The sequence below is a fragment of the Chironomus tepperi genome, unplaced genomic scaffold (genome assembly GCF_022539635.2).
Source record: "Chironomus tepperi strain 1889 unplaced genomic scaffold, CSIRO-AGI_Ctep_v1 contig_376, whole genome shotgun sequence".
Taxonomy (NCBI): Eukaryota; Metazoa; Arthropoda; class Insecta; order Diptera; family Chironomidae; genus Chironomus; species Chironomus tepperi.
In genome coordinates this window covers 470,309-497,839 of record NW_027226498.1, presented here as the reverse complement: position 1 = coordinate 497,839, position 27,531 = coordinate 470,309, and the positions used below count along the sequence as shown (strand labels likewise).

The following is a 27,531-nucleotide window of genomic DNA, read 5'->3' as shown; positions in this document are numbered from 1 at the left end:
TTTTGACTTTTAAGTTTTTCTTTTTGGATATCATTATTTTTTAGATAAAAATTTTTCATCAAATGATAACTATTAAACTAGCATATTGCAATTTTGTATAGGACAGAATACGGAGTTTCATTTTAATTGACATCATTTCCTAAATATTTTATTATTATTTTTAAAGCTTAAATCTTATCTATCCATAATTTATACAAAAAATTTCATGCGGGATTTAAAATTTTATACAAATCACATACAATCTATCTAAAGAATATCTATCTGAAAGTTCAAGAATGAGATTTCATTTCAACACGGGATATAAAAAATATAAAAGTTTGAAATGTGCATTATACACTTCAGCGGAATTCAGATAAAAATATTGAGTTCTTTTAAAAAAAAGTTTTCTATGTGTGGTAAAATTTTCTTCCTCCTTGAATTTTTCTAGTAGCCATTATTTTAGAAATCATACTTTGAATTGTCACAAAATTACTGTGTAGTTTTTCTAATTGTACTTTTTTGAATACAATTCAGAAAACTAATTTTTATTTGTCTATAATAGAAATGCGCTGCAATACTTGCTTTGTAAAATAGCATTATTTGGAATATTTGTATACATTGTTTCTTTTTTCTGCTACTCCCGCTGTTATTGCAACTGATGTTTAAAGAGACAAACATTCTTATTATGAGAACGTGACAGTTTTTTTCGCTTCTATTCTTCAAAAAAGCAATTATAGATGTACATAAACTCCTTTTTCTTCGTCTTTCATCCCTGTGACATGTATGTATTCAGCACATGAATGGAATTTTTTATTCATCTTTGAAGAAAATTTTGTTGTTTTTTGTTTGAAAAATATTTTTTTCTTCTTAAATTTATTTTCTTTTTTATACATTTTATTTGTAAAGTGTCTGTGCATGGTATTCGATAAATGTATTAAAAGTAAAAAGAGAAAAATTGCATAAGAAACATAATGTAGCTACTAAGCAAACATCATGACAATAATTCGTGTGTCTTTAAATGCGACAAATTTTTCCTACTCATTGTCTTTTTCTAGTTGCTTTTTTATATTTTATATTCCTCTGATAAAAGCAAATAGCGAAAAGCACATTTTCATGCTACAATAAAAATATTTGTTTGTGAGAGATCTTCAGAAAAAACAGATTTTTTATGTAAACAGTAGAAGAATTTTTTTATTATTATTTTATATATATATATATACAATTTTCTTTTCCTCCTATAAAAATGCAAGTAAAAAGTACTGAATAATAATTTCCTCATTCTTCGGATCGTGAGAAAATGAAATACTGAGAATAGTTCGCTTCACCTTGCTTATTTTCATCATTTGAAATAGAAAAATGCTAACTAATTACAATAATTATATTTATTTGTGTTTTCATGAAATTTTAGATCGCAAAATTTTATTTTTAATCGCTATTCCATTCTTATTTCCAGATACCAAAAGTCTGCGAGCTTGTAATCAACTTGCAACAGACCATTCAGAATTTAGTATCCGATGTTCGAGCATATTTAGCACGGTAAGTTCAATAAAAAATCTTTAGAAGGAGTATTTGGACACTGCTTCGCATGCAAGCAAATGTCATAATAATTTTTTTCTTGTCAAATTAGATATGAAATTAAACTAATATAAGGGAAACTGAGTAAGGATGAGATATCAATAAAAGTAATTATTTCTTATGATTCATTTACCTTGTAATACTGAAAACACACTGAATAGAGGAACAAGAGTTTATAAAAAATTCTTTCAAAACAATTTCATCAATTCTGTCTATAAAAATTCTTTTATCTTATCTTTCCTCTTTATTTGTCAATTCAAAATTGTAATATGATATTACAAAAGTTTTTTCATCACTCTTCAAGAAGCATCAATAATAAAAAAGTTTTTGAACTTTTGTTCGTTTGAAATTCATGATCATTTCAAATTTGCTTCATTTGATAGATGACTGTCATTCACATTTCGTTTTTGCTTGATTTATTTACACTCATTTTTGACATACTTTGAGTTTGTGTGTGTAGAGATATATAATTCAAACAATCGTACATCAATATACTCATGAGATTTGGAACAACAGCTTAAATATGTGGCATCGAAAAAGCTGTAAAAGAATTGCATACATGAAATTTCATATTTCATCATGAGAATAACATTCTTTCAATAACAGCATTGTAGACATAGAAAGAGAAAATATAAATTTTAAGTGTACAAAACTAATTAAAAAACCAATAATGCAATGCTAATTATCAATTTTCAAAGTTTTAAATTTAAATTTTATTTAACATTATATTTAGAACTTCTGCTTGCGTGAGGATAGACCAACTCAAAAACATTTAATACATGACTTTTTTTTATATTATAATTAATTACATAAAACATTTATTCTTATAGTTGGCACAAATATAAAAGTTTATGGATGTACGATAAGAATGTTGTGTGTGATAAATACCTAAATCGACGTATACCGCTTGTAAGATTAGATGAGAAATTTATTTTCTTCACTCAAATCATCAACGATTTGGAGAGTGTTAAGCCTTATTACGACATAAAATCAATACGTATTAATCTTCAACCCCTAATTCGTGCAATTATCGTGCATGCTGTTGAATGGCGTAATACATTAGGTAATATGTTGTCAGATCGTACTAGCGTCGACATGGTTACAATGAATATGGAATTTAAGGTAAATATTATTTGAGTAGTGTATAAATGTTATTTTATTTCACATGAAAAAATCATCGTTCACACATATTCCTTACTAAAGCTTCGAGAAGCTTCGAGCAAGAAACTAAGTTAGAGCCCCATTTAAATGATATATCCATAATGTATATGTTATTTTCAATTCATTTTTAAGTCCTCTCAACATGTCATGTGAATGTTGGGATTACTGCCACTTTTATAATTTGTTAAATGAAAATAACTTCCATCTTCCATTTACTTTGCTCTGTCTACAAAAGTTAAATAAGAAATAAAAAACACAAACTCCCATAATGCTAGTCAAAATATATTCACATTTCCCATTCTCTTTTCAACATACGCATTCACATATTCGCATAAACACCATAGGAGCTACGACTTAATCTTGATCGAAATATAAAGCAATTGTCGGATTTCAAGATTGTCATGAGCACGATAAATAGAATTCAATCAACAACATTGAGTGTTGAATTGAAAATAAAGGAAATGCAAGAGACATATAATGTTCTTGAGGAGCATCGCATTCAAGTAAGTAATTTAAATTTTACAAATGCTGAATCATTATTATTATTATTATGGAGATTGAAAACAAGGGGATGGGAGAATATTTTTAATGAAAAATGTCATCCGAGATGTTTCCATTTCTGTTATTTCTTTTCATTCTTATTTATTTGAAACTCTACGATAAAAGAAGAAGTACTGGAAAATGATTTTGCAATTCACCCATTCATTCGTTCATTTATTTCTTATGTAGTTTCCTTACGGCGACATGTTGATGGCATTTCATTTAGAGAAGCGATGGAAAAAGTTGTTCAGCTCTGCATTATACCGTATGAAAACCTTATATTCGACAAAAGTCAAATTTTCACAAATGACATCCAACGATATTGAAAAGTTTAAGTGTGAGGTAAACATTTTATTTGATAGTTTTGTATATATGTGTAATTATATTTTTCATATGAAAAAATTTCAAATTTCCGTTGCTTTGATTAATCTTAAATTATGATTTCGTTCAAATTAAATATTTTTTAAAGTAGTTTCTCAATGTAGTAAATTGATAAAAACATCATTGATAATACAAATTGCCAAATTCTGATTTTTATATAGGTACTTAATTTTTTTTAACCATCATCATGTTGAATAAAACAGCAAATATGTAAATTGAAAAAAGAGAATATTTAAATATGTAAAGCGGTAAATGAGTAAACAAGAGAGAAAAAGAGAAAGGGAAAGAAAGAATGAGAAAATAAATAGGTTTATGCTGTACATGCAATTGTGTATACTCTTTATTTATATTGCATTTAATTCAAAATATTTAGATTATACTTTTTGTGTCACATTTTCAATTTCAATTATGCAAACAATGGCATTCCACTTATTTTCAGAATAAATATATTAATGTTGAATGTAAAATACTAGCACCAAAACAATAACGTAGTCCTTGAACATACTCATTTCTACATTTTGTGATGGAGATTATTTTATAACGGAGGGAAAAAACGGCCGTTTTAAATTTTAGGTGCCGTTAATGGTCATTTTTCGTTTTTCTTTAAAGGCTAATATTTAATAAACATATACGTAACTAGTACAGAAAAACTAATATTTTAGTGGTATAAAATTGTTTGAGTTACGATAAACTATATTTTGTTGAATTATTAAGAAAAATGTTTGAGATTATAAGTCTTTGGCGCTGTGAATAAAAATTTCCACTTTACCAAGAATAATTTCCATCAAAATATGGCCCGTCAAATTTTATAACTAAATTTTGAGCAAAATAAACTTGATAGAAATGTTTTAATCATTCAAGTTTTGTTAAGTATTCATTAAAAATTCGGTACTAGTTCAAATACTGATATTGAAATTTTGTATTTTTATGTCTCTATTAAAATCGACAATTTCAAGCTCTGTGGTATTGCTGAATAATTACACGACCATATATTTTAGTCTTTCTTTCGTTCGTCTATTTATTCAAATAAAGTTATATCGAATTGTTTACTTACATATCAAAAATAGAGATGTATGAAGTTTGTAGTAAAAGTTGTGATTTTTATATTTTATTAAAATGTTTTGTTATTTTTGAAAAATCAAAAACTTAAAATTTATATTAGAAGATATTTCATAGGAAAGATTAAACAAAAAAAAATTGCGGAAATATAAAAATATTTTTTTCTGTCACATTTCCAGCTCGATGACTTTGTCAACAAATTTGAAACTGAAGGGCCCGGCATTGTGCAAGATATGGATAGAGGACAAAAAATGATGGAAATTTATACGAGTGATTTCGAGAAGATGGAATTAACCCGTATAGAAATGGGTAAGTTGAAATAAGTTAAAATTTGTTATAATTCGTTACATTTGGCTTAAATTAATATTAACTTTCATGTGACGACCCCTTTATTTATTTTTTTTAACAATTTAATCTTTTCAATCTATAGATTTAGACGCGTTATTTACCATTAAAATCTTTACCCCTTCCATTCGTAGACCTTTTCTATTTTCTCTTAAACAACTTTTCACCGTGAAACTTATGACGTTTTTTTAATCTAATGAGGTTAATTTAATATAAAGACTAACTTGCAAATGATTTAATTCTATCCACTCAATATGATTTATCAATAAAAAAAACAATAAATGCGCTTTAAAATAAAGTAAATCAATATTATTTACTTTTTTCCAATCCGAAAACGTTGTTAGTCAGCAAGCATAAAAATTGTCTTACGAACCGTAAAAGTAAATTAAATTAACGTCATAAAATACTTTCCATTTCCTTTTTCGTTCTATTCCAGTTAATGCTGAGAAGCTGTTTGATATTGATGTTGCTGATTATAGCCGATTCATACAAGCTAAGGATGAATTTGAAAGAATGCAAATTATTTATAAGCTTTATCAAGCACAAAAAATTGCTCGTGAATCATGGGGCAAAACATTATGGAGTAATCTTAATACACAAGCGCTCACTGATGGAATTGACAGTTTCATTCGTGATTATCGAAAACTACCGAAAACTGTTCGACAAATGCCTATTGCAAATGTCCTCGAGACAATAATGAAGCAATTTAAAAATGTTGTTCCATTGATGGCAAGCCTAAAGCATGAAGCCATGAGAGAACGCCATTGGAAAAATTTAATGACAAAAACTGGCAAAGCATTTGATATGTCGCCACAACGTTTTACATTGAACAATATGTTTTCAATGGAGCTTCATAAACACCAAGAAATTGTTGAAGAGATTGTTTTGAATGCAACAAAGGAGCTTGGTATTGAACGTGGAGTAAGAGAAATTGCACAGCAATGGGAGTCAATAAAATTTTCTGTCATTAAGCACATCATAGGAGAAAATTTAGATCGAGGGTTAACATAAATTATTTCTATTTTAAATCGAATATTAAATGTTAATTTTATTTTTTTACAGATACATTCTTGGGCCACTTGAGGACATAATTCAGATACTTGAAGATCATTCAATGAATTTACAATCAATGAGTGCATCGCCATTCATAGGACCATTTATGAGTACTGTTCAAAAATGGGAAAAATGCTTAACGCTTATATCTGAAATTATTGATGAATGGATTGTGGTTCAAAGAAAATGGCTCTATCTAGAAGGTATTTTTATTGGTGGTGATATCCGAGAACAATTGCCAGAGGAAGCCAAAAAATTCGAAGAAATTGATAAAAATTTTAGAAAAGTAAGAATTTTTTTAATTTTATTTCTACAATTTGATTTTAATGAATCAAAAATTTCTTTAAAAATGTAGATCATGAATAATGTGTCTGAAAAGCTCGTTGTCATTGATGTTTGCATGGAGCCAGAGCGTCTTATAGAAATTAAAGGACTTAATGAAGGCTTGGATCGTTGTCAAAAGTCTTTAAATGATTATCTTGATTCAAAGCGTCGCATTTTTCCGCGTTTTTATTTTATATCAACAGAAGAATTGCTTTCCATTTTGGGTAGCAGTCGCAATGACTGTATTCAAGAGCACATGATAAAAATGTTTGACAATATTAAATCATTGACTTTAGCCAAATCTACAATGAGCGCTAATATTGCAACAGCAATGAACTCAAGTGAAGGAGAAATAATGCAATTCAAGCATCAGGTTGTTACTGAAGGTTGTGTTGAAAATTGGATGAATGAGATTTTGAAGGAAATGCGAAATACTAACCGTCATATTACGAAAAAAGCAATTTTTGATTATGGAAAAAATAAAGATATGTCACGACCTGAATGGATTATGATGTATCAAGGTATGGTTTGTCTCTCAGCGAATCAAGTTTGGTGGACATCTGAAGTAGAAGAAGTTTTTCATCGAGTTGCGAAAGGAAATAAACGTGCTATGAAAGAATATCTAGAACTGCAAAATAAACAAATCGACGATCTTGTGCGAAAAGTCCGTGAGAACCTATCAAACAATGATCGCATTAAATTTAAAACGATAACAACAATCGATGTACATGCTCGTGATATCATTGAAACTTTTGTTCGTGATAGTGTCCTTGATGCCTCTGAATTTCAGTGGGAAAGTCAATTAAGGTATATTTTAACATTTTAGATGAGTTATATTTTAGATGTTGTTCAAAACTTGAACGAAAATTTTGTATCATAATTCGATATCATGTATTTATAAAAACGATCACCTAAGAAAAAAAGCTTCATTTTTGTGTGATTATGATTGAATGATTGGGGAGGATAAGTTTTTAGTATGTTTTCATGTATGAAAGGCTTGAGGCTGAAAAAAATAAATATAGAGAAAATATAAATTCAATTTTTACAGATTTTATTGGATGAAAGATGTTGACAACTTGTATGTGGTACAATGTACAGGTGAGTATATTCAATTTTATGTATAAAACTATTATAGCTCAATTGTTATATGTCGAAAACAACGATATTTTTTTTAAATTACTTTCTGTTGATTCTCACTTTGAATTGCCAATCAATAAATATCTGTGTATTATTAATACTTTATTATGGATTTAAAATTTTGATTTTTAAATTTAGATATCAAGCAATTTTTTTTTTTGAATTAAATTCATATAAATTTATTTAAAATCGTATGCTTATGACAATTTTTTTATACTATATAAATTATTTTTTTTTTTATTTCCAAACATCCCATGAACATATCTAATATCCGGCTTTTTTTTTTCTTTTCATTCGTTTACTAAATAAAATACAGGGAAGTTTGAATATGGATATGAGTATATGGGATTAAATGGAAGATTAGTTATAACGCCTCTAACAGATCGAATTTATATGACAATCACACAAGCATTAATCATAAAAATGGGATGTGCTCCAATGGGACCAGCCGGAAGCGGTAATTATTATAATCAAAATTTTTAATCACAATTAATTGAAATTGTATGTTTTTATACATCAGGCAAAACGGAAACAACAAAGGATTTAGCAAAAGCATTGGCTCTACTATGCATGGTTACCAATTGTGGTGAAGGTATGGATAATCGAGCTGTGGCAACAATATTGTCTGGATTATCACAATGTGGTGAGTAGATAGGATATTTTTGAATTATATGTATATAAGTACTCCAAGTTAAAAATTGTTCAAAAATATTACAAGCCTTAAAAAACTATGGATGTATTTTTTTCTTTTATTTAATTGTGACATGTATGGCATATATTGTGAGAATGTTAATGCATACATTTGAAAAGTATATTAACTTACAGTATAAATTTATTAACATTTTTTTTTCCTGGATGCTCTTTTATTGATATTCTTCTTTATTTATACATTTGTTCTATCAGGTGCCTGGGGCTGTTTCGATGAATTCAATCGAATTGATTTATCAGTATTGAGTGTGATTTCGGCTCAGATGCAAACAATAAGGAGCGCTTTATTGGCCAACCAGGAAAAATTTATGGTAAAATAAAAAAAAAAAACTGAAATCCGCGACATTCGTTTATCATGTCAAAATGAAATTGTCTCACTCCACATTATTCATCATGGCATGAGAATTGAGTTTCATTGTTGAACAGTACCTATACAAAAAACTGAATGGAAAAGGACAAAAAAGAAAAAAATTTATTGATGTGACACTTCATTCTATTCAATATATATTTTTGTATTCCAAGAATGTGGTGATTTGGGATGCGATTGGGGAATCTGTGTATTTTATTTGTTGAACCTTTTCCACTCTTCTAGCGCCTATCGTTTTTACCGTTACTCAACATTTTCTTCTCATTGCAAATACTTTCAATCCATGTCACATCTCAAGCATCTTTTGCTATTTTGGTACTCTATTGACATTGTTTCGTGTCAATAATCAATTTGATTTTTTCCTTCTATTTTCTCCTTCATTTCTCTTTGTCATAGATTTTTTTTTTTCTAAGAAACAGAAGAAAAATAAATTCAAGGGTCTTCTAAATTTTCAATAGTGCTTCATTAAATAAATATTTATTATTTTATTAGAATAATTCTTTTTTAATTGTTGAAGAAATATATTATTTGTTTAATGTACTCTTTATCAGAGTCGGTCTTCAATTGTATTGTCTCCTATTTATGTCCACAAAAATTTGTTTGAACATTGAATTTAAAACTTGTTCTAAATTGAATAACCAAAATAATTCTTTGTACATTCTTGTCATTCTGTTTTTACTTGAAAATCTAGTCTTCAAATCTCATTTATATTCCTAAACGTTTTTTAACTAATATTATTTACTAATATATTTTCAGTTTGAAGGTCAACTTACAAATTTAGATTCCAAAGTTGGGATTTTCATTACAATGAATCCTGGATATGCTGGTAGAACTGAATTGCCTGAATCAATAAAAGCTCTCTTTCGTCCGGTTACATGCATTATGCCTGATCTTGAGTTAATCTGTCTGATTTCATTATTCTCTGATGGCTTCCTTACTGCCAAAGTACTTGCGAAGAAAATGACGGTTCTTTATAAATTAGCTCGGGAACAGTTATCAAAACAATTTCACTATGATTTTGGATTAAGATCTCTTAATTCAGTCCTTCGAATGGCGGGTGTCGTAAAACGAGAAATGCTCGACACACCAGAATCAGTTGTTCTCATGCGCGTACTACGTGATATGAATTTTCCTAAATTTGTTTTTGAAGATGTTCCATTATTTCTTGGGTTGATAAAGGATTTGTTTCCTGGTGTTGAATGTCCACGAATTGCCTATCCTGAATTGAATGAAACCGCTAAACGTGTATTACTCAACGATGGATATATTTTTAAAAATGAACAGGTAAAAAAACCATGATACAAAAAATTGATTATTTAAGATCATTTTACAATAATTGTTATTTATATATGTACATGCGTATAGGTTGACAAGGTAATTCAGTTGTATGAAACAATGTTAACGAGGCATTGTACAATGATTGTTGGACCATCTGGCGGCAGTAAAAGTGTCATCTTAAATACATTGGTTAAATCTCAAACCGCTATGGGGTTGCCCACTAAATATGTCATTTTAAATCCAAAGGTAACATAGACGTTTAAACAACTTTATGATCATTCTGTGGATATGTGCAACTGATGTGTTTTAAAATAATTCTTATACATACCTTATCAGAATTCTAAAATCGTGTTGTAATACATATACTTCCGTATTTTGTTGTTCAACAACTCCCTCTTGACATATATCACTTCCTACTGGGCTTAGTCGTTTTTAAATTCATTGTCAGAAGTTTGATGTCTTTAGCTTTTTCCTCGTTACCTTGAATCCTGTCTAAACGAATTTAAAATTGGCTTTGTTGATTTACTTTATTTAATGTCAAAATTCAATAAGTGTTTTTCAATTTCCGACATTAAGTTTCTGTTCATTAATTTTTTCATAAAAATTAATAAAAATATCTGAACTCATGTATTAAATGTGATGGTCTAAATTTTAAAAGCCTTTTGATTTATCAGAAAGTTTGGTCACTTCCTGAAATTAATTCACGCCACAAAATAACTTTCAACGTTAAACTAATAAATTTCAAGTTTTGGTTCAAAATAGAATTTTTTTCCGATTAAGCCCTTTTACTATATTCAAAGAAATTTTTTTTTACATTCTTTATATTATTTGAATAACAAAAATTTTGAAAATATTTGAATTTGAAACTTTAAAATAGGAAAAATATATTTTATAATCGATAAATATAACGAAAAATCGTTGCACATATTCAAAAAAGTAAGAAGACATTTTAAAATATTATTGTTTTATTTTTGTTTATTCACTCATATCGAATAACCATAGGCATGTTCCGTAATCGAATTGTATGGTCATCTGGATGCGACAACAAGAGATTGGATTGATGGATTGTTCTCGAATATTTTTCGAGAAATGAATAAAGTAACAGCTGAAGAAAATGAACGACGTTATGTTTGCTTTGATGGTGATGTTGACGCACTATGGATTGAAAACATGAATTCGGTAATGGATGATAACAAGCTGCTGACATTAGCCAATGGCGAAAGAATTCGTTTATCACCAAAATGTTCACTACTTTTCGAAGTTGGCGATTTAGCTTTTGCATCTCCAGCTACAGTTTCACGCGCCGGCATGGTTTATGTCGATCCAAAAAATTTAGGTTATCAACCGTATTGGAAACGTTGGTTACTTTCACGTCCTGAACGTGAACGCGATAAGATTAATGAACTTTATGAACGCCTCATACCCGAAACATTAGCTTTTATTATTGAAGGAATCGATGGCTCTATGCAATTGGAGCCACTCAAAATGATTGTAATACAAACTGACTTGAATATGATAGTACAGCTGTGCATAATGTTAGATTCTATGTTGCCACACACGAAAAACGATAAAATCATATATGATGATGAAGTGCTTGAATGTGCATTCATACAGTGCATGTATTTTTCACTTGGAGCATCGTTGATGGACGATAGTCGAATACGGTTCGATGCCTTCATGAAAAAATTGAATCCACTTATGGCCGTACAGGATACTCTTGAGAGGCCTGCAAATACTACACAATGTCCAACCGCAAAATCAACGTTATATGAATACTTCTTCGATATTGAACGCAAAGAGTGGATAGCATGGGAATGGATTGTTCCAGAATATATTCACAATTCTCACTCGCATTTTAACGATATTTTGGTACCAACTGTTGATACTGTGAGAACTGAATGGACACTTAATCAAATGAATAAGGTAGAAATCACATTTGAAAAACTAATACAGAAAATTAACTCAATTATATATACAGGCAAAACAACCGATTATACTCATAGGAGAAACTGGAACTTCGAAAACAGCAATAATATCAAATTTCTTAAGAAATATTGACTCAAATAATTATGTGAGTTGTTTTTTATTTATTTAATAACTCGATGAATTCGAATGAAAAAAGAAATAATTTATTTTTTTCATTCATCAACATAGATTGTTCTAAACATAAATTTTTCATCACGAACAACGTCAATGGATGTTCAAAGAACAATAGAAGCAGCTGTTGAAAAGCGAACAAAAAATATATTTGGACCACCTGTTGGTAAAAAACTAATTGCATTTATTGATGATATGAACATGCCAAAAGTTGACGATTATGGTACGCAACAACCTATTGCATTATTAAAGCTACTTTTCGAACATGGCGGAATGTATGATCGAGGAAAGGATTTGAGCTGGAAACTTTTTAAAGATATTTGTAAGATTCAAATATAATATTGTTTAAATAATGATTTTTTTTACAAAATTATTTTAAATATAGCATTTATGGCTGCTATGGGAAAAAGTGGAGGAGGACGCAATGAAGTCGATACTCGTTTTATATCGAAATTTGCAGTCATCAATTTACAATTTCCTCTCGATTCGACATTAAAGCATATCTACGGAAGCATACTGAATGGTCATTTAATGTTATTTCCGGAAAAAGTTCAAAAAGCATCTGATATTGTCGTACAAATGACTCTCGATTTATTCCAAATTGCTACTTTGCAATTGCCTCCTACGCCATCAAAATTCCATTATATTTTCAATTTGAAAGATTTGTCTCGCGTTTATGCTGGAGTTTTGCTAACAAGTCCAGTTCACTTTAAGGAACCACGACAGCTTGTTCGAGTTTGGAGAAATGAATTTACTCGTGTCTTTTGTGATCGCTTAATTACTGATATTGATGTTCACATAATACGTGACCAAATGAATGAAATGATTAATAAGAATTTTCGAGAACCTGAATACCGGCCTAGAGTGTCAAATCTCTCTCACAGAGCTGAAAAAATTGAAAAAAAGGATTCCATTGCAGACATGCCTGCAAATCAATTTATAATGCGTGACCCATTATTATTTGGTAAGCGCACCAAAAAGATCTTGATTTTATTAATACTAAACATATTTTATTAAATGTAGGTGATTTTAGACATGGAGTTGTTGATGAAGAAGAAAGAACGTATGAAGATTTGCTTGATTTTACAGCATGTATGCATCTTTTCACAGAAATCATGGACGAATTTAATGAACGTCGTGGATCAATTGATCTCGTTCTTTTTGATGATTGTCTTGAACATTTAACTCGTGTCCATCGTGTCATGAGAATGCATAGGTAAATGTTTCCTGAATTGAATTAAAATATAAATGATAATTAAGCTGATTTTTAGTTTAATAACATTTATTTAATACACTTCATTTACTTAAATAGAGGTCACTTATTACTGGTGGGCGTTGGAGGATCTGGAAAACATAGTATATCTCGGCTTGCTGCGTTTGCTGCTGGCTGTGAAGTATTTGAAATTACGATTACACGCGGCTATAATGAAGAATCATTCAAATCTGATTTAAAGACCCTTTTCAATAATCTGATTACTCAACCGACAGTTTTTCTGTTTTCATCTGCACAAGTTAGTTTGTTCTTGTATCCTTTAGCTTCAAATTTGGACAGCAGTTAAGTTTTAATCATTTAATATAAAAATGTTTTTCAGATTGCTGAGGAAGGATTTTTAGAGTTCATAAATAATATTTTAACCGTTGGAATTGTGCCAGCATTATTTAATGACGAAGAGAAAGATACGATAATTGGTAATTGCCGGAATGCAGCAAAGGATGCTGGATATCCCATTTCAAAGTGAGCTGTCTTCCTTAATTTTCAATTTTCTTCTTTTTTCTATCTCAATTTCTCTCTTTTTCATCAGTTTCCTTCCTATTTGCTTTTGTTACAAAACAAAAAAATATCATTTATTTTTTAAAAAAATTTCTGTTTAAGTTTTATATATTTCTTGAATGTACCTAAATTTTAATTTTTAGGGATGGTGTTTGGAAATATTATGTCGATAAATGCTCAGAAAATTTACATGTTGTGTTGTGTATGTCACCGTCAGGCGACGCATTACGAAACCACTGTCGAAGTTTTCCGGGTCTTGTTGGCAATACTACAATAAATTGGATGTTGCCGTGGCCCAAGCAAGCACTAAGATCTGTCGCTCGTGGTTACATATCAGAAAATCGTAAAATACCTGATAGCTATAAGGATGAAATTAATGATCACGTTGTGCACGTACATGAATCATTGACATATTACACACAGGAATTTATCACCATCTTACGTCGTCGCAATTATATAACACCAAAACACTATCTCGATTATGTTACCACCTACATCCGTCTGCTAGATGATAAGAGTTCATTTATCATGAAGCAAATTGTTCGCTATACCGATGGAATACGTAAGATTGACGATGCATCAGCACAAATAGACTTGTTGCGAGCGGAAGTTGAGAAAACGAAAATGGAAGCAATAAAGGCAGCTCGTAATTGTGATGATGTTATGACTGATATTGAGAATTGTAAGGATTATAATTGCCATATACTCATAATTGCGACAATTTTATATTTTTTTTTTTATTCTTCACTTTTTAAACGTAACAGCAACGGAAAAAGTTATGAAAAAGAAAAAGGAAGCAACAGAGAAGTCAACTGAAGTGGAACAAAATCGCAAACAAATTACTATAGAGCAAGAGGAAGCTGAAGAATCATTGCGTCAAGCGTTGCCTGATTTAGAAAATGCTCGTGAAGCTTTAGATACTCTGTCTAAAAAGGATATTACGGAAGTTAGAAGTTTTGCAAATCCACCAGAGCCCGTTCAAATTATATGCGAATGCGTTGCTATATTAAAAGGTCTCAAAGATATATCATGGAAAACGGCAAAAGGCATGCTAGCGGATGTTAATTTTTTGAAAGGCTTACAGGTATGGAAAAACTAATTATAAAGGGAGAAAATAATTGAAGTCTTCATTCTTTACGAACAATTATATCTTTTACTTTCTTCATCTATTTTCAGGAAATGAATTGCGATTTAATTACAATAAAACAAGTAACGAGCTGTCGTGCACATATGAAGGTATAAAGCTTTTCTAATTAATTAATATTTTTATTCTATATTTTTTTCATTTAAAAATAATTTTTGTTTTATTCTACCTTTTTTACTTGTTGAATGCTTATTATGTAGAAAACAACAAAATTAGATGAAATGAAAGCAATTTCAAAAGCTGGCTATGGACTTTTAAAATTCGTGAAAGCAGTTTTACGTTATTATGATACTTACCGTGAAGTGAAGCCTAAGAAACTGCGTGTTGAGGAGCTGCAAAACGACTTGGAACAAAAAACAAAAGTCCTCGAATATTTGAAACTCGAAGTAGCGACACTTGAAAAAGAATTGGATGAATTGAATAAAAAGTATCAAGATTCTCTCTCATTAAGACAAAAATACCGTGAAGAACTTGATATTTCTGAGAAAAGATTAAATGCTGCAGACAGGTTAGTAACTGGATTATATTCGGAAAAAAATCGCTGGCAAGACAACCTGCAGCAACTTGCGATTGATAAGGAAAACATGATTGGAACATGTCTGTTATCAGCAGCATTTTTGGCGTATGCTGGTGCATTTTCGTATGATTTTCGTAAAACAATGATTTATGATGATTGGCTCAATGATATTTTAAAACGAGATATTCCAGTTACAATTCCTTATTGCATTGATCAAGATTTATCGGATGATGTGGAAATAAGTACATGGTCATCTGAAGGACTTCCGTTTGATACTCTGTCAATTCAAAATGGTATTTTGACAATACGTGGATCACGATTTCCATTTTGTATTGATCCTCAACAACAAGCATTAGGATGGATAAAAAGAAAAGAAGCACATAATAATTTAAAGACTTTGTCCTTTAATGATTCAGATTTTCTCCGACATTTAGAAATAGCAATAAAATATGGAAATCCTGTGTTATTTCAGGATGTTGAAGATTACATTGATCCAGTTATCGGAAATTTGCTCGAAAAGAATTTTCGCTTGCAAGGAAAACAAGCATATGTCTTGCTCGGTGATAAAGAGATTGATGTTGATGTAAATTTCCGTCTTTATCTTACCACAAAACTTTCGAATCCTGTATTAGATCCGTCGATTTATGCAAAAGCAGTAGTGATAAATTATGCAATCACAATTGATGGATTAGAGAATCAATTGCTTGCGGAAGTTGTAAAAGTTGAACGTTTTGAACTGGAGGAACAGCGAGAAATGTTGATTGAGGAGACTAGTATAAACAAAATTTTATTATCAACGCTGGAAGATTCATTATTGCGGGAACTTGCAAGCTCAAGTGGAAATATGCTGGATAATGAAGAACTTATTCAAACATTAGAAAATGCCAAAATGAAAGCAATGGAAGTAACGACTAAATTAAATTTAGCGATTGAAACTTCGAAACATATTGATGAAGCTAGAAATGATTATAGACCGATTGCATCTCGTGGTGCACATTTGTTTTTCGTTCTTTCGAATATGTCTATTGTAAACACTATGTATCAATATTCACTTGCAGCTTATTTGACAGTCTTTATTCTATCATTGAAGAATGCTGATTCAGATGTTATACTAAATAAGCGATTATCAAACATTATTGATATGCTAACTAAAAATGTTTATGTATATGGATGCTCCGGAATATTTGAAAAGCATAAATTGCTTTTTTCATTTCAAATTGCAACAAAACTGCAACAAAGTGAAGGAAAACTATCACAAAAAGAACTTGATTTCTTCATAAAAGGAACAACATCAATGGAGAAAGCTGATCAATCATGTCCAGCAAAGTGGCTTCCAAAAGAAGGATGGGAAGACTTGATATATTTATCAACTGAATTTACTGAAACATTTCAAGAAATCCCCCAATATTTTAGAACTCATTTATTAGAGTGGCGCGATTGGTATGATTTAGAAACACCGGAAAATGAAGAATGCCCAGGCGATTTCACATCGCATATGACGTCATTTCAACGAATGATGCTTCTTCGTTGTTTCCGAGTTGATCGAATTTTTTGTGCAATTAACTCATATGTAATAGAAATTATGGGAGAAGAATTTGTAACGCCGCCGGTGATTAACTTTAAAGCAATTTTTGAACAAACTACATCTACTACTCCTGTTGTCTTTATGCTATCTCCTGGATCTGATCCAACAAATGATCTTATGAAATTAGCTGGGAATTATAATATGTTATCGGATAGATTTAAATATATTTCGCTTGGTCAAGGTCAAGAAGCAGCGGCACTGAAACTGTTTGAAAATGCTGTCCAAAAAGGAGAATGGTTACTGCTACAAAATGGACACTTGCTTATATCATTTATGCGAAGACTTGAAAAAATTATTGAAAATATTAGTTATTTTCATAAAGATTTTCGTTTATGGATAACAACTGATCCAACACCAACTTTCCCAATCGGAATTTTGCAAAAATCTTTAAAAATTGTAACTGAGCCACCGAATGGGTTGAAGCTAAATTTACGTTCAACGTTTTTCAAAATATCACCTGAACAATTAAATTCATGTCAGCATGAAGCATTCAAGCCAATTGTATACGTTCTTGCATTTTTCCATGCAGTCATATTAGAACGTCGTAAATATGATAAATTGGGCTTTAACATTTCGTACGATTTTAATGAATCAGACTTTAATGTTTGCGTTGAAATTTTGAGTACATATCTTTCGAAAAATGATGGAGGAGTACCATGGAATAGTTTAAAGTATCTTATTGGCGAGGTAAATATCATGATATATCCATAAATTGTGGACACTATCAATATGCATTAGTTTTTCTGTTTGCTTCTTTTCATTGCACCTTCAACTTATCCATTTCAATACAAACATATATTAAGAAGAAATTCAGTATATTACATTGCTTCTTCTGAATTCTCTTCATTACATTGCTTGAATTTATATTTGGTTTAAATCTATCAGACTATAACATTCATTCCTTTCAACAGTTTTTTCCATGCACACATGCACATATTAACGATGATAAAATACTATATGAAAACTATATTTACCAACAAATGATTTTTAGATTCTTGACTATTTTTTTTTTTTTAACATACTTTAACGTCCTTACAAGTTAAAGAAAAATACTTTTAAATTTTAATTCAGAATTTGATTTATTCTTTTTAAAAATGTAATTCATTTTCACTTTATCCTATATTAATTCCTATATGTATTAAAAATATAATATAGAACTAGTTTTAAAAAATTCTCTTGATTCTAGGTCATGTATGGTGGACGTATAATTGATGATTTTGATAGACGAATTGTACGTGTTTACATGGATGAATACATGGGCGATTTTCTATTTGACACATTTCAGCCTTTTCATTTTTATCATGACGATAATGTTGACTATAAAATTCCTATGAATGCAGAGTCACAAGAGGACTTTATAGGTAAGTTATGATAAAAAAAAAAATAAAAATTTGAATCAAATTTTCGATTCATTTTACATCAAATATCGGCATCAACATATTGTTCGCATCCATCCGTTTATTATTTCCTCTGAATTTTTATGTACGTTATTTCGTATCATGTTGATAACATTGATGTTGATGATGATGACCTTATACTATTTATTTCTACATATTGTTGATGATGATGATGACGATGTTATAAATAAATGTTTTTCATGCGAACAGCATCGACTGATTTTCTACCACTTGCAAATACACCGGAAGTATTTGGTTTGCATCCGAATGCCGAAATTAACTATTATAGTCAAACAGCACGGGAAATATGGAGCCATTTAATCGAATTGCAACCACAAACTGGTAAGTGTTCACGAATTGGGAAATTTTTCACTCACATGAGATTCGTTTATAATGGGGAAATAGACACATTTTTCTTTTTATAAGTCGAACAATATTTAATTAATATATTACAATGTGAATGATTTTCTAAAGTTTTTATCTCAAATCTCTAAAATAATATTTCGCTTTGTATGTCAAAGAAAAAATATATCTATATTGAGTTAATTTTTTTTTTTATTTATGGAAAAGTCGAAAAATGGATTGATTTTGGTAGGTTGATGAAAAAATCATTTATTTTTTTTACTGCACTTGACAAAACGCAAACACAGTGAGTTTCGTTCATTTGCACCATTTTTGGATGCACATAGCAAAATTTTTAAAAAAATAGCTACTATAGTAGCATAAATGTAAATTTGTTTTTATTTTTTTGTTTTCACATATATATAGAGAAAAAAAACTGTTTTATCTCATGCTCTCTTAACCAGCAAACCAATAATTTTGATTATGATGACATGAAGAGTGAATATTTTGGTATTTTAATCGAAAAATCGTTATTTTAATTTTTGTGGATTGATTGAATGGACGTGCACCGATGTGCAAATAAATTGAACATATTTACTAAACATTTCTATACACATATGTACACCATCGATTGCAAATATACCAGGAATAATTAAAACTGTAGCATTTTTTGGAGAAAATTTTTTTTTTTTTTTTTTATTTTTGGAAACAAAAATTGTTGTTTGAAAGCTTTTCCCAAATTGCGTTTTAATCTAATTTTCTTTTTGATATTTTTTATGCGAAAAGGACAAACAACCGGCGGCACAACGCGTGATCAAATGATTGATTATATTGCTGAGGATATTTTGAAAAGGATTCCACAAACATTCGAAATTTGGAGAATTAAAAAATCCTTTGCTATGAATATTACACCAACACTGATTGTCCTTTTACAAGAATTAGAGAGATTTAACAAACTCGTCAATCGAATAAGCTACACTTTAAGTCTGTTGCGAAAAGCACTTGCTGGTGATATAGGAATGGATTCAACATTAGATAAACTTTCTGTTGCTTTATTCAATAATAAAATACCGGATGACTGGAGAAAACTGGCACCAGATACGTGTAAAACATTAGCTGGTTGGGTGGATCATTTAATTCGTCGTGCTAGTCAATATAGATATTGGTCATCGTCGGGAGAACCACTTGTTATGTGGATATCTGGTCTTCATGTTCCAGAAAGTTTTCTTACAGCATTGGTTCAAATTGCCTGTCGTAAAAATAATTGGCCATTAGATCGCTCAACGCTGTATACCATTGTTACTGATTTTACGGATCCAGATGATGTGGAAGAGCGACCAGAATCGGTAAAAAATAATTGCTATATAAAAATTTATGTTTCGGTAAAAATTGTACTACACAGTTAAATAATCTTATCCGTTTAATTTAAATGACTAAGTATTTATATTAAATCCTATCATAAAGGGACTTAAATTTTCACTTTCTTTAAAAAAAATTTAGAATATATTTATAAATTTCTGAAAAAAGCCATTTAAAATCATTAATAGATTTTACAGTAAGAGATTTATGAAAAGATGGAATATAAATCGTGTATTAAAATAATTGAAACGATTTTTTTCTCGTTGCACAATTTTTATTTCCATGATTTTCCAATAAATTATTTTTCTATTTCATAAATCCGATTTCTCTATTTTTCCATGTTTCACATTTATGGATGCAAAAATTTACTGAATCATCGAAAATTTGGAATAAACATTACTGCTTTACTGACTTGTTATAAAAAAATATTTCATGATGATTATGATAGGGATGTTATGTATATGGTCTGTATCTTGAGGGTGCTCGCATAAAGAATCAGTGCTTGGAGAGATCATTACCGAAAGTGCTTGTTGAGCCACTGCCAATATTGTCCATTCAACCGATTGAAGCACATCGTCTCAAATTACAAGTGAGTATGATGATAATATTGTATATGATAACAACTCAATATACTGTATGTATGAAAATATATAATATATGAACCATGTAGTACGATTGATGAGAATAAGAACAAATGTTAAGGAACTGATACATTTTTTTATTTTTGAAGCAAATGAAATTAGGATAGAAAAATTAAAAAATTGTAATAGAACATTGAAAAATATCTGGAAAACGTTCTCAAAACAAATCTACTGATCATATTTCCCTAAAGTGTGACTCACAAAAATCAATAATTGATTGCAGAAATCTGTGAATATAATGAATTCCCAAACAATGCAGATTGTCTCTCTTGAGACGTATCATTCTACGTAGATGTGAATCGAATATACATTTTTTAGAAATTCCTTCACATCATATGAGAATTTTTCCTTGTTTGCCTTTCTTCCCGAATATCACAATATATCAACAACAACAGCAATAAATGAGTGAATGAAATAAAATGAACGAGCATTTATCTCATCTTCCAATACCGTAAAGAATATGAGAAAATGTTGGGCATACTTTTTCCATACTGATTCATACTGATAGTCAGAGGAGGGTTCTAAAAGGGATATTGATGGGAGAAATGTATTGAAAAATATTTTGTTTCAATGTTGAAAGTCTTTCTGTACTCTTTTATCTCTATCACTGTGAATTACTACATGCTATATATCTCAGTGGATGTTTCTCATACAAAAACACACTCAAATGAAGCTTTTGTTTCTATCACTTTAACCTCGTTTTTTGCTACGGCTGCTCTTTCATGTCAATGTCTCTTTCCTTATTTCTCCTTTCTTTTTGTATTTATTCAACCATTTACCATCTGATTCCAATCACATACAAAAATATTTTTTATCTTACATCCTTTGACTATAACTATATATGAATATATAATATATATGTATACATATATAAACAGATTCAGTACATACCACCACCATCCCTCTTTCCTTTTTCTTTGTGCTTTTATTTTCCACTAGTTTTTTTCTTATTCTTCTATAACAGGATTTATTTTTGTTTACGTTATCAGCAATAGAAGAGTAAAGAAAGGGAAAAAGGAAGCTAAATGAAAAAGTGAACGATGTAGAAAATACATAGATTTAAAAATGACATAAATAAATGTATATTTGTCATAATTATCAAAATTCTTTTTGAAGATGCTAAAACAAATTCATTGGAATTTCTATTTGCTAAATCTTTTTGAAAATCACCTTCAAATTAAGAATGGAAGCAATAACAATTAACATAATTTAATTAGCTTTCTTGTTTTTCCAGAAAAGTTCAGTTTTCACGATACTAAAGTTAATACTTTTAATTTATTTTTTCCATTTACAGAATACATTTCGAACACCTGTTTATACAACTTCGAAGCGCCGTAATGCAATGGGAGTTGGATTAATATTTGAAGCTGATTTGCCAACTACAGTTCATTCAAACCGTTGGGTCCTTCAAGGCGTCTGTCTTACATTAAATGATGACTGAAATTTTTTGTGATGAAATTTAATAGTTCTAAATTATCTAATCATATGGAATTTATTTTTGAATGACTTTTTCATAGGCTTTTAAAATTTTGAAAAATAATATTTGTAGGATAATCAAGTACGATTGGAAATAAAGAATTTTATAAAAATTCTTCATAACTTTACAAAATCTCTTTGATTAATGTAAAGTTTTCTCTTGTCATGTTATTACTCTCCTATTACAGAGAGAACTCTACAAGAAATGAGAGAAATGTGAAAATTCTCCATACAGAGAAAACACTGGAAAGCTTAAAAGAAAATAAAGCAAAAATCAATAAAATATGGTGAAATGAAAATTTGTGAAAATAAGTTTGTTTTTTATTTGTGAACAATTAACTCATTATTAGTGAAAATATATAGTAAATTGTTGAAGACATTAAGTCAATAAGTAATGGAAGACTCAGGATTCGATAGTGGAGATCGAATTTCAAATTTTTTGGTACAAATAATTGGATTTCCAATAAAAAATGATAATTTTTTTGTAAAACATATTGAAAATTATTGTTTTACAGCAAAACTATAGCAATGATGCAAAAAACAAAAGGAATTTAGAATGTGAAAGCTCATCTTCGAATGAGGACATATTAAATATTAATCGTATGTCAAAAGATAATATTGATGATGTGGCATTCAGGAATCCATCATTAATTAACAGCAACACCAATGTCATAACAACATCATCTTCACAAGTGCTAATCGATCAACAGAAAACTCATCATCACCTAAATGAGCACAACAAGAAGCTGTCAAATATTAATACATGTAAAAGCCTCCATAGAAAACTAGAAGAAAAAGTTAATCGAGCTAAGAAAAATTTCCTGCATAATGAGAAATTCAATCAATTGGAAAATGATATTGTGAGTATATGAAAAAGTATATTTATTTTGTTTGGTAATCTTCCCATTTCTATGCTCTCATTTCCATCTGACAAAGGTGAATTTTAATATTTTATTCAGCAAGATGAAAATTGATATTGCAATCAAAATTTATACAATAAGGAAAGTGAGAACATTTATTTGCGTAATTTCATTACCATAATGGTTGTGCTATTATCGAGAAGTCTTGCTGACAATTTTTTCCTTTGTCACTCCATTTTATTTTATATATGTGAATTTTATGATGATGTAAACATGTTGATTCGCAGCTTTTGATTCAATACAATTTTTGATCAAATTCAATGAATAATTAAACTTGGATTATTTTGTATTCATGAGACTATTTTTTCTTATCAGAATATTAGCTTCTGTCTATGTTTATTCATAACATTAATTTTTTTTTTGACTTACTTATAAACAGGAAGCAAAAAAATCTTTACCAAATTTAATTTCGATTGAAAGACTGCCATTTCCACGCATTAATAGTGAAAGTCAAAAGCCTCTTGTTGAATATAAAAGTGATAATAGGTTAGTTAAAAAGAACTTTTAAGTTGAGTTTAGTTTTAGTTGAATTTTTTTTTTTAATCTTAAATCTAGTGACGACGATGAAGTTACAACCTTTTTCCCAATACATAAAAAGCCTAAAAAGTCACGTTCACGTAAGCAACAAAAGCACAAAGATGTTGACACATTTAGCATACAGGAAATGACTATTATTGAATCAGATTCGGATGGAAACTATGGTGATAAATCGTCCGACGATGACGATTGTGATTCTCAATTGAATTTAGAGCTTCCATCAAGAACCAATGAAAGTATTCTTTTAAAGCTTCGTCAAATGTTTTGTTGTACAAAATCAGCACAAAACTTATTTTAAAAGAGATTGATTAAGCTTTATTGAATTAAAATATTGTGTGACAGTTGTATGTTTATAGATGACTATGTGCTATCTAATGCAAATTAAATTGAATAAAATTTAAAATTCAATTAAGAATTCAAAAATAATTAGTTGAATTATATTTAATTTCCATTTAAAAATAATAAACGTTCTTATAATTATCGTTTTAAGATCCATTTATGTAGAGATATTTACTTGAAACTTATAATTTACTTAAAACTTTCTTAAAAGTATTCTCAACAATGTTTAAAAGTAGCTTAAAGTTTATCACGTTTCATAAATTTATTAAAACAGACATGCATATAATTACATGGTTGAAGAAATATGTCAACAGAACTGAAAATGAAATCGGAAAGAAAAAATTGTTAAAAATCAATAACTGTCGAATTTCAATTAATTGCCGATGAATAAAATTGTTTCATGAATTTACAAGCTGAAATTTTTTTTTAATGTTTTCCATTCATCTCAAATATTGACAACGAGTTCAATTTTGTATGCTAATTGAAAAAGAGAGAGAGAGAAGTGTGAAAAGCAAATGTGAGAACAAAAAAAGGTTGAAAGGAAATAACAATGTGAAAAACTTGAAATTTTGGAAAATATGATTTTAAAAGCCTACATTTTATTTTAATAGTTTTAATGCCAAGAATTAATACCAAGAACAAGGCGAAAATTAACGGAGGGGTAAACATTCTAAAAGCCAATTATCTTATAAATCATGTATATTTGTAATATTTGGTTTTGATTTAAAGAATAAAACTGATTTAGACATGTCGGAACCAAAACCCTAAAATTCCAAGCCACATTGACAACTATTTAGGTAAAATGGATGAAAATTGCTCATATTCATTGCGAAATTTTTTTTTTGAAATCAATATTTCATTTAAAGGATCTAAGGTTAAAAAATATTTCTGTATCATTTAAATTCATAAATAATATTAATATGATTAGAAAAACTTTAGGTTTTTAGAACTGATTTAGAAATAAAAATAAATAAATAGATAAAACTAAATAAATCAATTGATATAAATAAAAAATGCTGAAAAAGCTTTAACAAAATTCGTCTTGAATGACAAATCGTCATTTATTTAAAATTTCGCATTACATTTTTACTACCGGGCACATCTATAATTTTCATATTATTGTATTTTTATTAATATTATCTCTACTGTAGATGATTAATGCGATTTAACCATGTTCTTTATTTTCAGTAATCCTCATTCAATTATTATCATTATTATCATTATTTAAGCTCTTATTTATTATATGGATGTAATATCTGAATAAAAAAGGAATAAAGTACATTCATAGACAATACGTCATTTCAGGTTCAGAGAGAGAAAATGAAAAAAAGAAGAAATAAAAATTATTTATGAAATTTTATCTCTTCTCCATTTTATCCACATAAATTTACGTTTTATTTACGCTCCAATTTACTAGCCTCAATCTATGGAGATTTACTGCTATTGGTATTGTTATTTATCATGCACATGGGATTGTGATTTTTTTTCCTACTTTTAGGGTTCATTGTAAAATAAAACGAAAGAAAACAAACTTCCATCATGTTTTTATTTTTCATTATTTAATTTATTGTTTTTTTTCTGTCAGTATTGCCACACTTTTTATTTAAATTACATCTTTAGAAATTTTTACTTATTGATTTTAAGGTAACAAAAATTTTAATTGTAAGTATCTGATTTCATGTTTTTAAAAAGCTAAAAATCGTTAATTTAAGATTATTACTATTATTGTTTTGGCTATGTGGTTTTTGTATTATGGAAATTTTTAATTTAAAATGACATCTTTTTTAATTTAGATATCTGAGGAACTTAAAAAGATTTGAATTATTAAGCGTAAATCATATTAATAGATATTTAATTCCAAAATTTGAATTAAACTTTAAAAAAATAAATTCTATGGTCTTTAACAATTTTTAAGTTTCTTTACGATTCACAAGATCATTTAGAGAACTAAATTTTTTTTCAACTATTTAAAAAATAGTACTTATTCTGCTTCATTGATGATATATAAACGAATTTTACAAAAGAAAAATTTTAATAATAAAGTTTTTAAAATAAAAATGAAAGAAAAATTAATTTAAAATTATGAAATAGGTATGCACAAGGCACATGTCAATAAATTCCTTCAGTTGATTTCGTAAATTCATTTGATAATTTCGTTACATTTCTATATCTACAGAACTTCATATGCTATAACTAATTAAGTTAACAACTATTACATGAGAATTCACATTAACAGTAATTATACACAAGTATTTTTAGAGAGAGAAAATGGCACGTAATACGTAAAGATTTAAATGCAATTTTTGAAATTAAATTGTTTATGATTTTTTTAATTACACAAGGCTACATAACAAGGCACATTGAATATATTGTGTAAAATTGATAATTTTGATTTAATTCCTGAAATGTACCATTTATTCATCATATACAAAATTAAAGAAAACTGGTAAAATTGCTGAATTCAATAAAATTATGGTCTATCAAGTAAAAATTCTAAAATGAATTCTCTTTCTCTCAAAAGAATATGAACACATTTTTTTCTATTTCAATGACGGAAAAATCAAACAATTTATGTAGGAGCGTGATCAAGGGTGTATTTTGGGGTTCCACAGAAAATTTCTTTAAATTTTCTAAGATTTTTTAATAAAAAAAAAATCTAACAAATGTCTGTCCATATAAGAATAATAAAACCACCGCCACCAAAAATCTTTAACTACGCCCCTTGTTCTTTAATTAGTTTAATGTATCTAAGCAATTATAAAAAAAGAATTTAAGCTGTAACAGATGATAAACTTGAAATACTTATGAACAATTACTTATTATATCTCATTAGGATGACTCTGTAGTTGTCCTGCAAGTGTACATGACCTACAGCAAAATTTGGCATAATATTTATGATTACAGTAATTTCCTTTTACAATCAAGGCGCAATTGGCAAAATTCTTGTTATCTGTACAATCGGATGGTATATGGAAACCTGTGGACAAGGATATTTATTTAATTTCAATTTTGATAGAATGTAAAATTTATCTATCTTACCTTCCACAGTTATTACTTCAGCTGCAAAGGCTTGACTGTATTCATTTCTTGCTACACATCTATAATTTCCTGAATCAAATGGTTGAGCATCAACTACGACTAATCTTTGTGAATCTGCTTATATAAAAATAAATTCAGTTAATTCAAATTAAATGGTTTAATTGTTTTCTTTTATCATTACCTATGATTCTTATATGATCAGAAACTTCAACTGCACGATTGTCTTTATACCATGAAATTTCTGGTGCCGGATAGCCACTTGCATTACAATATAAAGTGATTTCTGAACCTACACTAATTACTTTTCCCCTTGGCAGTGACAAACTAACTGATACTGGAACTAATTTTGTTTGTAAAATAATTTCAAATTAATTAAATAATTCTTTATATAAAGTTAGTTATGTTAGCAATTTTTAATTTAAAATCAATCATGCAAATTAACAAAATGGTTATGCAACAT

General features: G+C 28.9%; 3 protein-coding genes across 9 annotated transcripts in view; 2 read left to right on the top strand and 1 right to left on the bottom strand.

Annotated features, from left to right (window-relative positions):
* Window positions 1-22,238, top strand: part of Dhc98D (Dynein heavy chain at 89D) — a 36,931-nt gene extending 14,693 nt beyond the window's left edge. Inside the window, exons 21-50 of the mRNA XM_070647204.1 lie at window positions 1,433-1,515; window positions 2,385-2,676; window positions 3,060-3,218; window positions 3,445-3,597; window positions 4,875-5,004; window positions 5,477-6,041; window positions 6,103-6,379; window positions 6,449-7,224; window positions 7,466-7,515; window positions 7,871-8,011; window positions 8,075-8,197; window positions 8,458-8,573; window positions 9,386-9,913; window positions 9,995-10,153; window positions 10,910-11,830; window positions 11,886-11,978; window positions 12,062-12,326; window positions 12,390-12,968; window positions 13,028-13,220; window positions 13,317-13,515; window positions 13,597-13,739; window positions 13,919-14,457; window positions 14,540-14,859; window positions 14,952-15,011; window positions 15,120-17,708; window positions 18,208-18,382; window positions 18,629-18,760; window positions 19,547-20,106; window positions 20,568-20,708; window positions 22,055-22,238. Coding sequence (XP_070503305.1) covers window positions 1,433-1,515; window positions 2,385-2,676; window positions 3,060-3,218; window positions 3,445-3,597; window positions 4,875-5,004; window positions 5,477-6,041; window positions 6,103-6,379; window positions 6,449-7,224; window positions 7,466-7,515; window positions 7,871-8,011; window positions 8,075-8,197; window positions 8,458-8,573; window positions 9,386-9,913; window positions 9,995-10,153; window positions 10,910-11,830; window positions 11,886-11,978; window positions 12,062-12,326; window positions 12,390-12,968; window positions 13,028-13,220; window positions 13,317-13,515; window positions 13,597-13,739; window positions 13,919-14,457; window positions 14,540-14,859; window positions 14,952-15,011; window positions 15,120-17,708; window positions 18,208-18,382; window positions 18,629-18,760; window positions 19,547-20,106; window positions 20,568-20,708; window positions 22,055-22,201 — 10,608 coding nt within the window. The 3' untranslated portion in view covers window positions 22,202-22,238. The remainder of the gene's footprint in view (window positions 1-1,432; window positions 1,516-2,384; window positions 2,677-3,059; window positions 3,219-3,444; window positions 3,598-4,874; window positions 5,005-5,476; window positions 6,042-6,102; window positions 6,380-6,448; window positions 7,225-7,465; window positions 7,516-7,870; window positions 8,012-8,074; window positions 8,198-8,457; window positions 8,574-9,385; window positions 9,914-9,994; window positions 10,154-10,909; window positions 11,831-11,885; window positions 11,979-12,061; window positions 12,327-12,389; window positions 12,969-13,027; window positions 13,221-13,316; window positions 13,516-13,596; window positions 13,740-13,918; window positions 14,458-14,539; window positions 14,860-14,951; window positions 15,012-15,119; window positions 17,709-18,207; window positions 18,383-18,628; window positions 18,761-19,546; window positions 20,107-20,567; window positions 20,709-22,054) is intronic.
* A 291-nt stretch (window positions 22,239-22,529) lies between these two features.
* Window positions 22,530-24,064, top strand: LOC139096117 (uncharacterized). Its single transcript, XM_070647752.1, has 4 exons — window positions 22,530-22,678; window positions 22,752-23,096; window positions 23,536-23,642; window positions 23,712-24,064. The coding sequence occupies exons 1-4, from the start codon at window positions 22,631-22,633 to the stop codon at window positions 23,989-23,991; spliced, it is 780 nt and encodes a 259-aa protein (XP_070503853.1). The 5' UTR covers window positions 22,530-22,630; the 3' UTR covers window positions 23,992-24,064.
* A 1,510-nt stretch (window positions 24,065-25,574) lies between these two features.
* The window catches only part of Ppn (proteoglycan-like sulfated glycoprotein papilin), a 36,714-nt gene continuing 34,757 nt past the window's right edge, over window positions 25,575-27,531 (bottom strand). For all 7 annotated transcript variants that reach the window (XM_070647162.1, XM_070647161.1, XM_070647159.1 and 4 more), the window contains 3 exons: window positions 27,253-27,411; window positions 27,072-27,185; window positions 25,575-27,009 (listed from right to left, as the gene is read on the bottom strand). In XM_070647162.1, the coding sequence (XP_070503263.1) occupies window positions 26,852-27,009; window positions 27,072-27,185; window positions 27,253-27,411 (431 nt within the window). In that variant the 3' untranslated portion in view covers window positions 25,575-26,851. The remainder of the gene's footprint in view (window positions 27,010-27,071; window positions 27,186-27,252; window positions 27,412-27,531) is intronic.